General features: G+C 43.4%; 1 protein-coding gene across 2 annotated transcripts in view; it reads right to left on the bottom strand.

The window, feature by feature from the left end:
- The window catches only part of ARID2 (AT-rich interaction domain 2), an 817,990-nt gene that overhangs the window by 148,566 nt on the left and 656,859 nt on the right, over window positions 1–12,565 (bottom strand). For both annotated transcript variants that reach the window (XM_033959297.1, XM_033959298.1), the window contains one exon: window positions 8,044–10,880. In XM_033959297.1, coding sequence (XP_033815188.1) covers window positions 8,044–10,880 — 2,837 coding nt within the window. The remainder of the gene's footprint in view (window positions 1–8,043; window positions 10,881–12,565) is intronic.

Genomic DNA, 12,565 nt, shown 5'->3' with positions numbered 1-12,565 from the left:
ATCTTTTATATCTGGTCCTCTACTAACTCCAAACAGTTGGGTGACAATACTTCCATGCAACAGTTCCATCATATGATGTTGACAGGTGAGCCATACCAACTCTTGTCCTACTAATGATTCAGTGAAGGTGCATGCACCGGTCTTCAATCCTGTATTATTCACAGTGGTATCAAACACCAGTCCATGTACTTGTTATCAAAGACTTCATTCATCCAGTATTATGAAACAGGCTTCAGCTTGCTGTCTGTCAGTTACATTGCCAATTTTTGGAACTCTGAGTAACCTCTCTTCTTCAATATCAGTGATAAGAACTGCAATTCTGTTGACCATTTCTTTACTTCCAATAATGTCCAGGAGGAGTTTTCCATTCCAATGCAGCAGTAAAGGAGTTTATGTTGCTTCATTAAGGAATTCATCCTTCAGAGTGGTTGCCTTCTCACGGTTCTTACACTGTGAACGTCAAAGTGAGTGTCTTGACAATATAATTTTATTTATATCATGGCCAAGTGCTTTGACAACAGCACCAATGAAAAATTTGGCACCCATGTCTGGCAAATTAATACGATTTAACACTTCAGTAACTTCAGGATGTGCAAGGATATTCACCTTTGACTGAAGTCTAGAACAAGGGATTCTGCTGATTTCAAAATCAGCATCTGAAATTGAAAAACTGTCAGTCAACTTCAGCAATATTCTTGGAACCAGATAACCCCGTAGTCAGAGGGAGAGAAGTAGTAGCTGGCTGTGTAGAACTAATGACAATGATATTTTCTGCCTCTACTTTGGCTGCAAACTAAATTGCTCTTCTCACACTCTCTTTCTACCCTTCTTCTTTGCAAGTATAGTGTCAATGCCGGCCATGCTGCATGACGAAACATCTTGCTTCTGCATAATTAGAAATTGAATGTTTTTATTTTCATTGTGACTAATGCATCACTGGTAGCAACATCAAAAAGATGGACAATATGTTCTTTGAAGGCTTCTTTTTTTTTTTATTCAACTTTTAACAATGTAACTTTTCCCTTCCCTGCTTTCTTCCTTACCATTACTATCTAGTATGTCCAGTTAAAGTCTGAATGTTCACAACCCCACTCCAAATATCTTATTTACTGTATTAGTTTTATCCTATCTTAATTTGTAAACCGGCTAGATACTTGTTGATGGTCGGTATATTAAAATTTAATAAAACTTGAAAACTTGAAACTTCTTGATTCGCCAGATCATGTTCGTTGCATCTGTGCCAGTTCTTTTTTAGCTTCCCATATTCATCATAATATGCAAATCCCTGAGTCTATTTGCTGATGTGGTATTCTTACATGCTGCCAAATTTCTAAGACCTTGAACAGGGGCAGATGAGCTGCTTCTTTCAAAACAGCCTTTTTGTCAGTGTGTAAGTACATAAATATTTAAGGTAGAGCTTGCAGGAATGGGACGGGGATATTGAGATCCCAGGGGACCAGGGACAAATTTGTCTCCATGTCATTCTCTAGAGCACAGGTGTCAAAGTCAGTCCTCGAGGGCCAGAATCCAGTCGAGTTTTCAGGATTTCCCCAATGAATCTGCATGAGATCTATTTGCATGCACTGCTTTCAATGCATATTCATTGGGGAAATCCAGAAAACCCGACTGGATTCCGGCCCTCGAGGAGGGACTTTGACACCCCTGCTCTAGACCATCCTCCAATGAAGACATTAAGTTGGATTATATTGATTCAACACATACAATGCATGCAGAACCATTAGAGACAAACAAGAAAGGAAAGATGAGACATTGAGGCTCATAATAAGCCACAAGCATAAATAGACAAATCTTTTTTTAAAAGAAGGCCCACAGACCATCATTAATCTCCAAAAATGTGACAAAGAGCCAGATTTTGACACCAATTTTAAATTTATAGGTTAAAACTGAATCCTTACCTCAGTGTAAAAAAGAGTTCCAGAATGCATTTATATATGGTAACAGAAAATTAGGTGATGTCAAATCTAACTCAGGTGGGTAAGGGGGACCAATATATTGGTATAAATATATGTAGATAAGTAATATCTTTCACCTCAAGTGCATCAAAAAAATTATCCATGTCTACCTTTGAATTTCAAGATCCCAAAGTTTGGAACAGCCTACCAATATACTTGCGACAACCCTCTTCTTAACTATCAATTCAGCACAAGCCTCAAATATTTATGATTTTAAAGTGTTCAAGGTTGATCAGATGAGGACAGATCTTATAAGGACAGGGATAAAGAGATCACATGGGGACAGGGAATATTTGTTCCCGTGTCATTCTCTAGGTAAAACAAATCAATACATGCAAATAAAGCACAGTTACTTACCGTAACAGGTGCTATCCAGGGACAGCAGGCAGATATTCTTGACTGATGGGTGACGGCACCGACGGAGCCCCGGTACGGACAATTTTAGAGTGATTGCACTCTAAGAACTTGGAAAGTTCCAGTAGGCCGCACTGCGCACGCGCGAGTGCCTTCCCGCCCGACAGAGGCGCGCGGTCCCCAGTTAGGATAAGCCAGCTAAGAAGCCAACCCGGGGAGGTGGGTGGGACGCAAGAATATCTGCCTGCTGTCCCTGGATAACACCTGTTACGGTAAGTAACTGTGCTTTATCCCAGGACAAGCAGGCAGCATATTCTTGACTGATGGGTGACCTCCAAGCTAACAAAAAGAGGGATGGAGGGAAGGTTGGCCATTAGGAAAACAAATTTTGCAAAACAGATTGGCCGAAGTGTCCATCCCGTCTGGAGAATGCATCCAGACAATAATGAGATGTAAAAGTATGAACTGAGGACCAAGTAGCAGCCTTGCAGATTTCCTCAATAGGAGTGGAACGAAGGAAAGCTACAGATGCTGCCATAGCTCTAACTTTGTGGCCCGTGACAGAACCTTCCAGTGTCAGGCCCGACTGAGCATAACAGAAAGAAACGCAAGCAGCAAGCCAATTGGAGAGAGTGCGTTTAGATACAGGATGACCCAACTTGTTAGGATCAAAGGACAAAAATAGTTGAGGAGATGATCTGTGGGGCTTAGTACGTTCAAGATAGTAAGCCAGAGCACGTTTCTTCGGAGTCACCCCACAGATCAGGGTCCTTAATATGGGAGCTACGGTCTCGAGACTCCGGAGTAGAGGGTTCTAGGTGTCGGGATTTGCGTGCCGACTTACCCGACCTCATAGATACGATACCGGGAGATGTTACCGACTGCAACGGTGCCGAAGTCTGCACCGACTGATGCTGGGCTTTCGGTTCCGGTGCAAGAACTGGCATCGATATCGATGAGGCCGAGTGAACCGGTACCGAGACAGTGGATGCAGACAATAAAGGTTGCTCCACTGCCGGTACCGGCGGCTCAGACCGGACCGGGACCGGAAGGTTCGGTGCCAATAGAGCAGGAAGGAGTTGTTGTAACTGCTCCTTGAGCTGCGTCTGTAGGACGGCTGCAATGCGCTCATCCAAAGAGGGCACTGGTACCGCCTTTTTCTTTTGCGGTACCTGCGGTGCTGCTCGACGCCCCGAAGATGAGGAGCCCGAGGTCGAGGGACTCACCTCGATAGGGGCGGAGCGCTTCCGCGGGTGCCTCACGGTCGGCAGGACTGGGCTCGCTGCAATCGAGACCGGAGGACGCTCCAGCGGGGAAGGCTTCTTAGCCGGCTTACCTGGATGTTGCGACGCTGGCGCGGTATCGTGCGGTGTCGACGAAGTAGGTGCCGACTGCGATAGGGCCGATGCCGGTGTCGATGCCGCAGGATTTGACATATCGGCACCGAAGAGTAATCGCTGTTGTATCTGGCGATTTTTTAATGTACGTTTTTTTAACGTGGCACAGCGGGTGCAGGTGGAAGCCTGATGTAAGCACCAGTTGTGCGGGTCCATGAGGGATATAGGCCGTGCACACCGCTGGCACTTTTTAAACCCTGGCTGGGGGGGCATGAAAGTGAAAACGGCTTCTGCCAAATCGAAGGCCGAGGCCTCGATGGTGGCAGTAGGCCCCGCCGGGGCAAAACCAAAATGAAAAAAAAATAAAGAAATAAACTCTTGGGGTTTTTTTGTTTTTTTTTTTTTAGAAAAAGAAAAGAAAAAAAGAAGGGAAAAAATTCCCAAAAAGTTTTCGCGAGCGGGAAGGTGTATAAGAAAAAATTTCAACAGCCGTTGAAAAATGCAACTTCTTAGCTCCGCGGAAACTAAGAAACTGGGGACCGCGCGCCTCTGTCGGGCGGGAAGGCACTCACGCGTGCGCGGTGCGGCCTACTAGAACTTTCCAAGTTCTTAGAGTGCAATCACTCTAAAATTGTCCGTACCGGGGCTCCGTCGGTGCCGTCACCCATCAGTCAAGAATATGCTGCCTGCTTGTCCTGGGATAATGAAGGTTACAGATTGGACTTCCGGAAACTGGTATGGTATTGTCATATTAAGGGAGAAAAAGCTCACCATCATATGCAGTTGCTTTGAATGATGTGCACCTCTTGCTTTAGAGATGGGGACCCAAAAGATGTGGCAATGCTATGAAACCTTTTCTTGATGTTAATTCTGGCTCTGTGCTTGAGAGCTCAGAATCTTTGTCTTGGCTCAATTGGGGAGACTGAAAATTCTTTTGACTCTGAGCTTATCCTCTGACTAGGGATCCAAAATGGTTGAGAGTCTCTTTAGCATGGTGTGGATATCAGTGACTGATGCAATTCTGTAGTCCTCAGGTCACGCCTTTGTTTCCAGCTTTGCTGATGAGAAGGAGGTATGCTCACCAGCAAGACAAAAATGTTCACAGTTTACAAAGGTGCTATATCCTAACTTCCTGTGGTTTTACCTCATTCACCAAAAGTAGATTTTTTTTTAATGAGATCTTCCAAAAGATATAAGGGAGGAATTATCCCAGTTCAGAAAATGTTTAATAGCCTGCTTGTTTCTGCAAGCTTATGGGACCTCATTAGAGGAAGGATAGTTTTGGGTTCTGCTGGCACAGAGAGCTCATGGCTATGTTAGTATTATTTTTAAAATTTTACTGGGTTTTTAACTGGGTATTCTTTGGGGTGATTTATTGGGGGGGAGCTTTTTCTGTTCATATAATGGAGTAAGAATATAAGAATTGCAGCTGCTGGGTCAGACCAGTGGTCCATCATGGCCAGCAGTCCGCTCACGCGGTAGCCCTCTGGTTAAAGACCAGCACCCTAACCGAGACTAGCCCTACCAGCACACGTTCTTGTTCAGCAGGATCTTGTCTAGCTTTGTCTTGAATCCCTGGAGGGGAGCCTTTCTTTATTTTTATATTGTAAACTGCTGAAGTTTGCTAAAATGTAATATGGTGGTATATAAAGTAAATAAACCTGTGACCTGTAATAGACAGTACCTCTTTAAAATAGAATTTGAAGCTACTAGCCTGCTCCTCAGATATGGCAAGGAACACCAAGTAAAATCAAAGACATTTCCTTTTAATATAAGGGCCCAAAGAGAAGATTTAGGGTTCCTTTTACAAAGGTGCGCTAGTGTTTTTAGCGTACGCACCGGATTAGTGTGCGCTACCCGAAAAACTACCGCCTGCTCAAGAGGAGGTGGTGGCACACTCTTCCGCGCATTAATGCCCTAATGCACCTTTGTAAAAGGAGCCCTTAGTCTAATGTCCTGTTAGCAACAGCTGCATCAGAAAATAGCATGGGGCACTTCAGCAGAACCATTAAAAATACCATATTTGCCGGTGTATATGACATACTTTTCCCCCTCAAAATACGCTTAAAATATGTCTTAAGCGCTGGTAATCAAAATTAGAAATTGAAATTTCAGTCAGTCTAAAACTTCTGGTTTATACTAATATACTGTCACATTGTTTCTGCTCTCTCTCGAATGCTGCAAGGTCTCACAAGTGCGCACTGTACATGCATGTCACGTTGTTTCTGCTCTCTCTTGGACCTAAAAGGTAACTAACTAGTGTTCCCTAGTTACTTTTTTTTTGTAGACATAAATAACTATAAAATTAGTACAGTAAATCATAACGGAATTTCATGAAAAAATATAGAAAATTATTTTTTTTCTTAAAAATGTGTATATTATGCCGCTGCGTCCTATAATCAGGCAAATACGGTAATAAGGTTTAGGAAACGCCAAAATCTAAAGTGGGGCAACCCCTTTTTTATGTAGATCATATCAGAACAGGAGGGAGACTAGAAGTTAATTAAGCCTACTTTCTGGAATTCAAATACCAACATTCATTTTCTCCTGGACCTCTTAATATGCCATGCAAATTTGGTACAAAATGGCCAAGTTATTCGTGACACACCCAGGGCAACTGCATAAGTGTCCCTCCCTCCAGAAAGTAGGCTAAACATTTACTAGACTACAGGATCATGGCAGTAAAACTTTATCCAAAGGTACAAGTGTACAAAAATGAATCAAAGGAAACTACAGAGCTGCAACAGCACAGAAGTGTCACATATGGCTTGAGAAGGACTTTATGCCTTTCCAGAAACCTATTCAACACTAGTGTATTCCCATGACATAATTCACGTATACAACTAAGGTGAACTGCTCGTCTTCCAAGAATTTTATGCCTACAAAATATACCGCCATGTATTCATAACTAAAAAAAAGTTCTACAATCACTAGAAGCATATCAAATAAATACAAGTGCAATATATTTTTAAATAATGTCCATAAAAATTAAAGGTGTTAGATGTTGCCCAAAACTGAAAATAGCTACCAAAAATTGAACAACACTAGATTGCACCTAGCTTAATGTGTTATTCATTTAAAAAAATATGCATTTCTTATACAAATTTATTTAAATGCCTGAAATTCAATCTACAGATGATTTTAAAAATAGTGACTACTATTGAAATAATTATCCATGCTATGAGAATGAGACTGGGTAAGAAAAAAACATAGCGTCAAAATTAACCTTGCAAATCCATATCCTATATAATAAAACCCTAGCTGCACATGCGCACTCTTAACTGCGTGCTTCCATGATCCGTAGGCCTGTGGCCGCAAGAGTGCGCATGCACGAGTCCCCAGCCTTACTTCTTTCCAGCACCAACCTACACTCGCCGACAGGACTGGCCGCCAGCGCTGGACTCCCTGCTCTCCACAATATTCGGCTCCTCTCACCAGTCGCACCAGCATCAGAGAAGGCTTCCGACGCTGACGGGGATCGAGAAGAGCTGCGGCGACACCTCGCGGGAAGGGAAGTGCCGACAAAACACTCCAGCCGCTACTTTCTTCGCGGTCCCGACTCCAAACCTGCCGATTCCAGCAGCATGTGCAGCACTCTACACACGCTTATTCGGGGCCTTCTACTGCCCTGATTTGCTGTGCCGCATCTCTGATGATGTCATCAGGGACGTGCCAGAGTAAATCAGGGCAGTAGAAGGCCCTGAAGCAGCATGTGTAGAGTGCTGCACACGCTGCTGGAATCAGCAGGTTTGTTGGAACCACGGGAAGGGAAGGGGGTAAGGGAAACGCTACTGCTGCACAGGGAAGTGGTGTGGGGGGAGGGAATGCTGCTGCTGTGGCTGCTGCAGAGGGAACTGGGGGGGATCGAAATGCTGCTGTACAGGGAAGTAGGGTGGGGGGAAATGCTGCTGCACAGGGACATGGAGGGGGAGGGAATGCTGCGATGGCTGCTGCACAGGGAAGTGGGGGGGGGGGGAAAAAGACAGACAGCGGGAGGAAGGCAGACAGAAAGAAAAGAAGAAAGACACAGGGGCAGGGAGACACACAAAAAGACAGACAAAGGGGGCCAGGGAGAGAGACAGACAGAAACAAAGACAGCGGGAGGGAGAGAGAGACAGAAATAAAGAAAGAAAGACATATATTCTAGCACCCGTTAATGTAACGGGCTAAAATACTAGTTATAAATATATATTTTTACAATATTTTCATTATTTAAAATCAACCAAATATGAAATACCAGATTTATTAATTCAATACCAGAATAAGAAATACCAGTTATTAATTCAATACCAAAACAATGTATTAGAAAACTGTCATACATATATGTTTTGTTCTTTTTTAAAAAACTAAAACAAACATTCAAATGTTGAGTTACTTACCTGTGCAACCATGTTCTGTATAAATGTTGGTTGAAGCTGCTGCTTCTGATGTACAGCACTTTCTATTGCTACTTTAGCTACAGTACTTGGATCTGCTCCTGCTGGCACAGCAACCATTGTTGCAGTGCAGCCAGCATTGTTTGGGTCACTGATTGTAACAATTCGGACTCCTACTTTATTTGGAATTCCTGGAACTGTTTCCCTATCATTATCCTCAGCTGGCCTCTTTATAGTCTTGCATTCTGCTGTTCCATTTGCAGACCGAACTTCAGATGATAGAGCAGATTGGGATACTCTAGGTCCTGAATGTGGTACTGCTATGATTTGATGCCCCTGTATAACAGAAGCTGTAGATTGAGGTGACACAACTACACTTGGACGTTGCTGAGGCACATCTGAACTCAAATTTGAAACTATAGGTCCATTAGGTATATCTGAATGGGTAATGCTCTGCTGTTGAGTTACTAAGTTTTCAATCTCCTGTATACTGCTTAAATTAAGTGAACTACTACTTGGCAATATAGGTCCATTAGAAATTCTTTCCATGTGATCACCTTTGGCAGTAACATGCTGGGTGGAATCAAAATTATCTTGTTCCACGGGAGATATCTCTCCATTTCCTACATGATTGGAAGCCTTGTGATTTGGAATGTTTTTGCTTAAATGAGAACCATCTCCTTTATCAAAATCACATATTCCATTAACTTGAGGCTTTTTAAAATCACTTTTAAGTTCTTGTGAGTTTATTTGTTCAGAGTTCTGTTTTCGAAAAGCTACATTCTCATCCATGTCCATAGATGACCCATTACTGAACTGTGAGCACTGATTGACCTCATTTCGCGTTTTCCCTGAGTTTAAAGGAGGTAGACTTGAGTCTTTATATTTTCTCCCATTTAAAAGACTTCCCACCTGTATTTCACTTTCTTTTGCATCCCCATTGCTGGTGTTTCCCACTCCTCTAGGGCAAGACGGATTTTCCATTACTTCAATTTTACGTTCATGTACATGTAAGCCAGTTGCTTCTTTTGCCTCTTCCTCCTTCTGGCAAATTATCTTATCACCTTTGAATGGGGGAGCAGCACAACATGTTGATTGTCCAGTTTGTGAAGTATGAGCAGTTGAAAGTGTCTGCACCTGTAATCCAACTCCTGCTTGTGGTCCACTCACTGTGATTCCTGCAGGAGCAATGATCTGAGTTGCACTACCCTGACTTACTGATGCAGTAGCAAAACTAGTATTTGGCACAACTGTTATGGTTACCTGGTTGCCAGTACTCCCTTGGAAAATTGTTGCTGGGCTATTTGAAATCAGCTGGCCTGGTAAAATCTGTAAGTTAGAAATGGGTACAGTCTGTACTGCCCCTGGGGGCTGCATTGCACTTTGAACTAGCTGAACATTCTGCTGCCCAACCAGTAACTGCTGAGGAGGTGGCTGACCCTGAACTCCAAAATTTGGTGTTTGGTTATTGGCCATCTGATATACCACCTGAGGACTTGGCGCTCTTGCACTGTTAGGAGATGGAATCTGAGGAGCAGGGAGTATAAGCTTACCCCCTGGAGTTGTGGGACCACGTTTTGGAAGTAATAGTTGTTTTATCAGGCTAGATTCACTACAGTTGGACTGAACAACTCCTGAACTTGCTTGTGGGGTCTGAACTTGGACTTGCACCTGCTGTGGCTGCTGCACCTGTACTGGCTGAGATTGCTGTTGGGTTGGTGCTGGTGATTGTTGTTGTTGTCTCTTCACTGAAAGCATCTGACTGACAGTAGGTGGAGGTCCTTGCAATTGAGGTGTAGAAGGTGGAGAAGTCATAACTGTAGGGACCTGGCTATTTGTAGCTGGTCCAGGGGAGGGCGAGGATGATGGAGCTATGCTTGCTTGCCCTGTTAATTGAACAGTTTGGCTAGCTGGAATTGATGCGGGATTTGTAAGTACAATTTGGTGAATGGCTGGTGCATATGCCTGACCTTGTTGAGCTGGCTGGCTTACAATCACAACACTCTGCTGGGGTGGTTGCTGCTGTGGAAGAGGCTGTTGTACTACTGCAGATGTTACTTGTTGAGCAGGATGGGGTTTTGGTGCAATGTTCTGAAATCCCACTCTGGTAGTCTGTGGGCTCTGGACACCAGCAATAGTAACCATTTGTCCAGCTGCAACTTGGAAACTTTGAACAGTAGTAGCAGAAATATTGGATGCTGAAGTTGTTACATACTGAGGGGGTGCAATAATAACGGTGTCTTTTTGCTGGTTGTTGGTTGCTGTTTGCTGAGATGGAGTTTGCAAAGGTTGAGATGATGTGGTTATTAGCTGCTGCCCAGGTGGAACTGCAGAAGAACATGCTGGTAAATTCTGCATTCTGCCAAATAGATGGCCCTGAGACATAGCTTGCTGAATTACTGTGACAGGAGTACCAGAAGGTATTTGCCCCGGTACTACTGTATGTAATGAGGACTGCTGTTGTATCACTGAAGGATGATGAAGCAATGTTTGAGAACTAACCACAGTTACAGAAGGCTGTACACTACTGTGATTCTGAATCATAGAAGCCTGGGCTGTTCCTCCTACAGCAATACTAACTGGAACTGCTGACGAGGGAATAGAGCTCTGGATTACTGTAGCTTTGACTACTTCACAAGAAACGGGAGCTTTATTTTGAATGACAGAAACAGGAGCAGTTTGTCCCAAAGAATTCTGTGGGATTCTACAGACAGTCTGTGCCACACCATGAATACCTTGAACCGGAAAAGACATGTGTGTTGCTGTGAAATTTGTAGACTGGTTTGTAACAGGAGTCCTCTGGAAATGGTTTCCTACAATTTGTGATCCATGCGGGATTCCTGTTGACAAAACAAATATGAAACAATAAAATAAATATTTGTAAGTAAAATCAAGCAGTGAAAATGTAATTACTTTAGTTAAGCACAAATTTCATGGATTATTCCTTAAAATAAGATTAGAAATAACCATATAAGAACAACATTGAAAAATTGTTTGAAAGTAAGCCTTCTCCCCCCCCCCAAGCTGAATATAAATAAAAGAGAAGTCCATGGTTAAGTGCAGTATCATAATAACTGAGGACAAATAAAAACCAATGTGAAACATCTAATCCATCCAATAAAGTGGGTAGGATTGTAACTGCTGTCCATATAGGTTACTTACTCCTGCTTGCCCATCACCCCCCACCCCCCCAGAACAATAATTAGCTTGACATCATGCATTGAACAGAAATATTAGGATCAATATTCAAACAATTTAAGAAATCAGAAGAGGCTCCTGTCTTCTTTAACCACACTCAACAGACTGGCTGTTGATATTCAGCAGCACTTACCGTATATACTCAAATATAAACTGAGGTGATCTCCCCCCCCCCCCCAACAAAATAAAGGAAGAAAAAAGGTTTACTCAAATATAAACCAAGATTAAAAATTTGGGTGATCCTGGTGAGAAATTCTACTTCAGCACTGGAGAAATAAAACCAGAAATGCATTTCCTTTTCTTTTGAACACAATACATAGGCATCTGCTACATACATTTCCCAAAGCTAACGTATTTCAGTCAATAAATTCCTTGTTTTTTACCTTTGTTGTCTGGAGATTATTTTTTCCATCAAGTTGGTCCCCGTTTCTCTTTTTTCCATTTTCCCGTCTTCTGCAAATTCTAATGTTGCTGTCCATTGGTTCCTCTTATCATGGTCCAGCATTTCTCCCTCTCTTCCCTTTCTCCCATTATACAGCATCTCACTCCCTTCTGTTCTGGATCAATCTTCCTATTCTACCCCTCCCCACTCCTGCACAGAATTTCTTTCTCTCCTCCACCCCATGTGCAATATGTTTCCCTCTCTACAACTCTTTATCTCTCATTCCCTGCCTTGCTGCAAAGAGAGAGGGAGGGAGGAATCCAGGGTGCATCTCTCCCACCCCCCTCTACTGCCACAGCCAACATTTCTTCCTTCCTCAACCCCTGCTATGTCCAACATTCCTCCCTCTTACATCCCTTTCAATCTGTTCCACTGTTCCCTCTCCACCACCATATTCAACATTTCTCCCTCTCATCTTTCTCTTCCTCATGCATCTGTACCAAAGTCCTCTCCCTTCCTATGTCCCAAAATTCTCCTCTTTCTTCCATTCCCCATGTGATCCATCTCTCTTTCACTCTCTCACACACTCATGCCCAACAATTCTCCCTTTCTATTTCCACCCCTTCCTCTCTCCCTTTTATGTCCAAAGTTCATGCTCCCTCCCTTCCTTTTGTGTCCCAAGTTTGTGCCCCCCTTCCTCCTTCCAGCCTTTGTCCCAAGTTTGTGCCCTTCCTATGTCCCAACACACTCCCTCCTTTATCCCAAGTTTGTGCCCCCTCTCTCTCCCTTCATTGGTCCAACGCGTGTATGCTTTCTGTGGCCCAACTACTTTGGTGCCCCTTCCTACAAGACTGTACTGGAGCCATCCAGGTCAGTTGCTTCCTTCCTGCCACACTTCTTCACAGGGCTGCAGGCCTGCACACTGCACGTGACTGACCAGGAAGC

The sequence above is a fragment of the Geotrypetes seraphini genome, chromosome 9 (genome assembly GCF_902459505.1).
Source record: "Geotrypetes seraphini chromosome 9, aGeoSer1.1, whole genome shotgun sequence".
Taxonomy (NCBI): domain Eukaryota; kingdom Metazoa; phylum Chordata; class Amphibia; order Gymnophiona; family Dermophiidae; genus Geotrypetes; species Geotrypetes seraphini.
The sequence above is the reverse complement of the archived record's forward strand: the minus strand, read 5'-3'. Positions and strand labels throughout refer to the sequence as shown.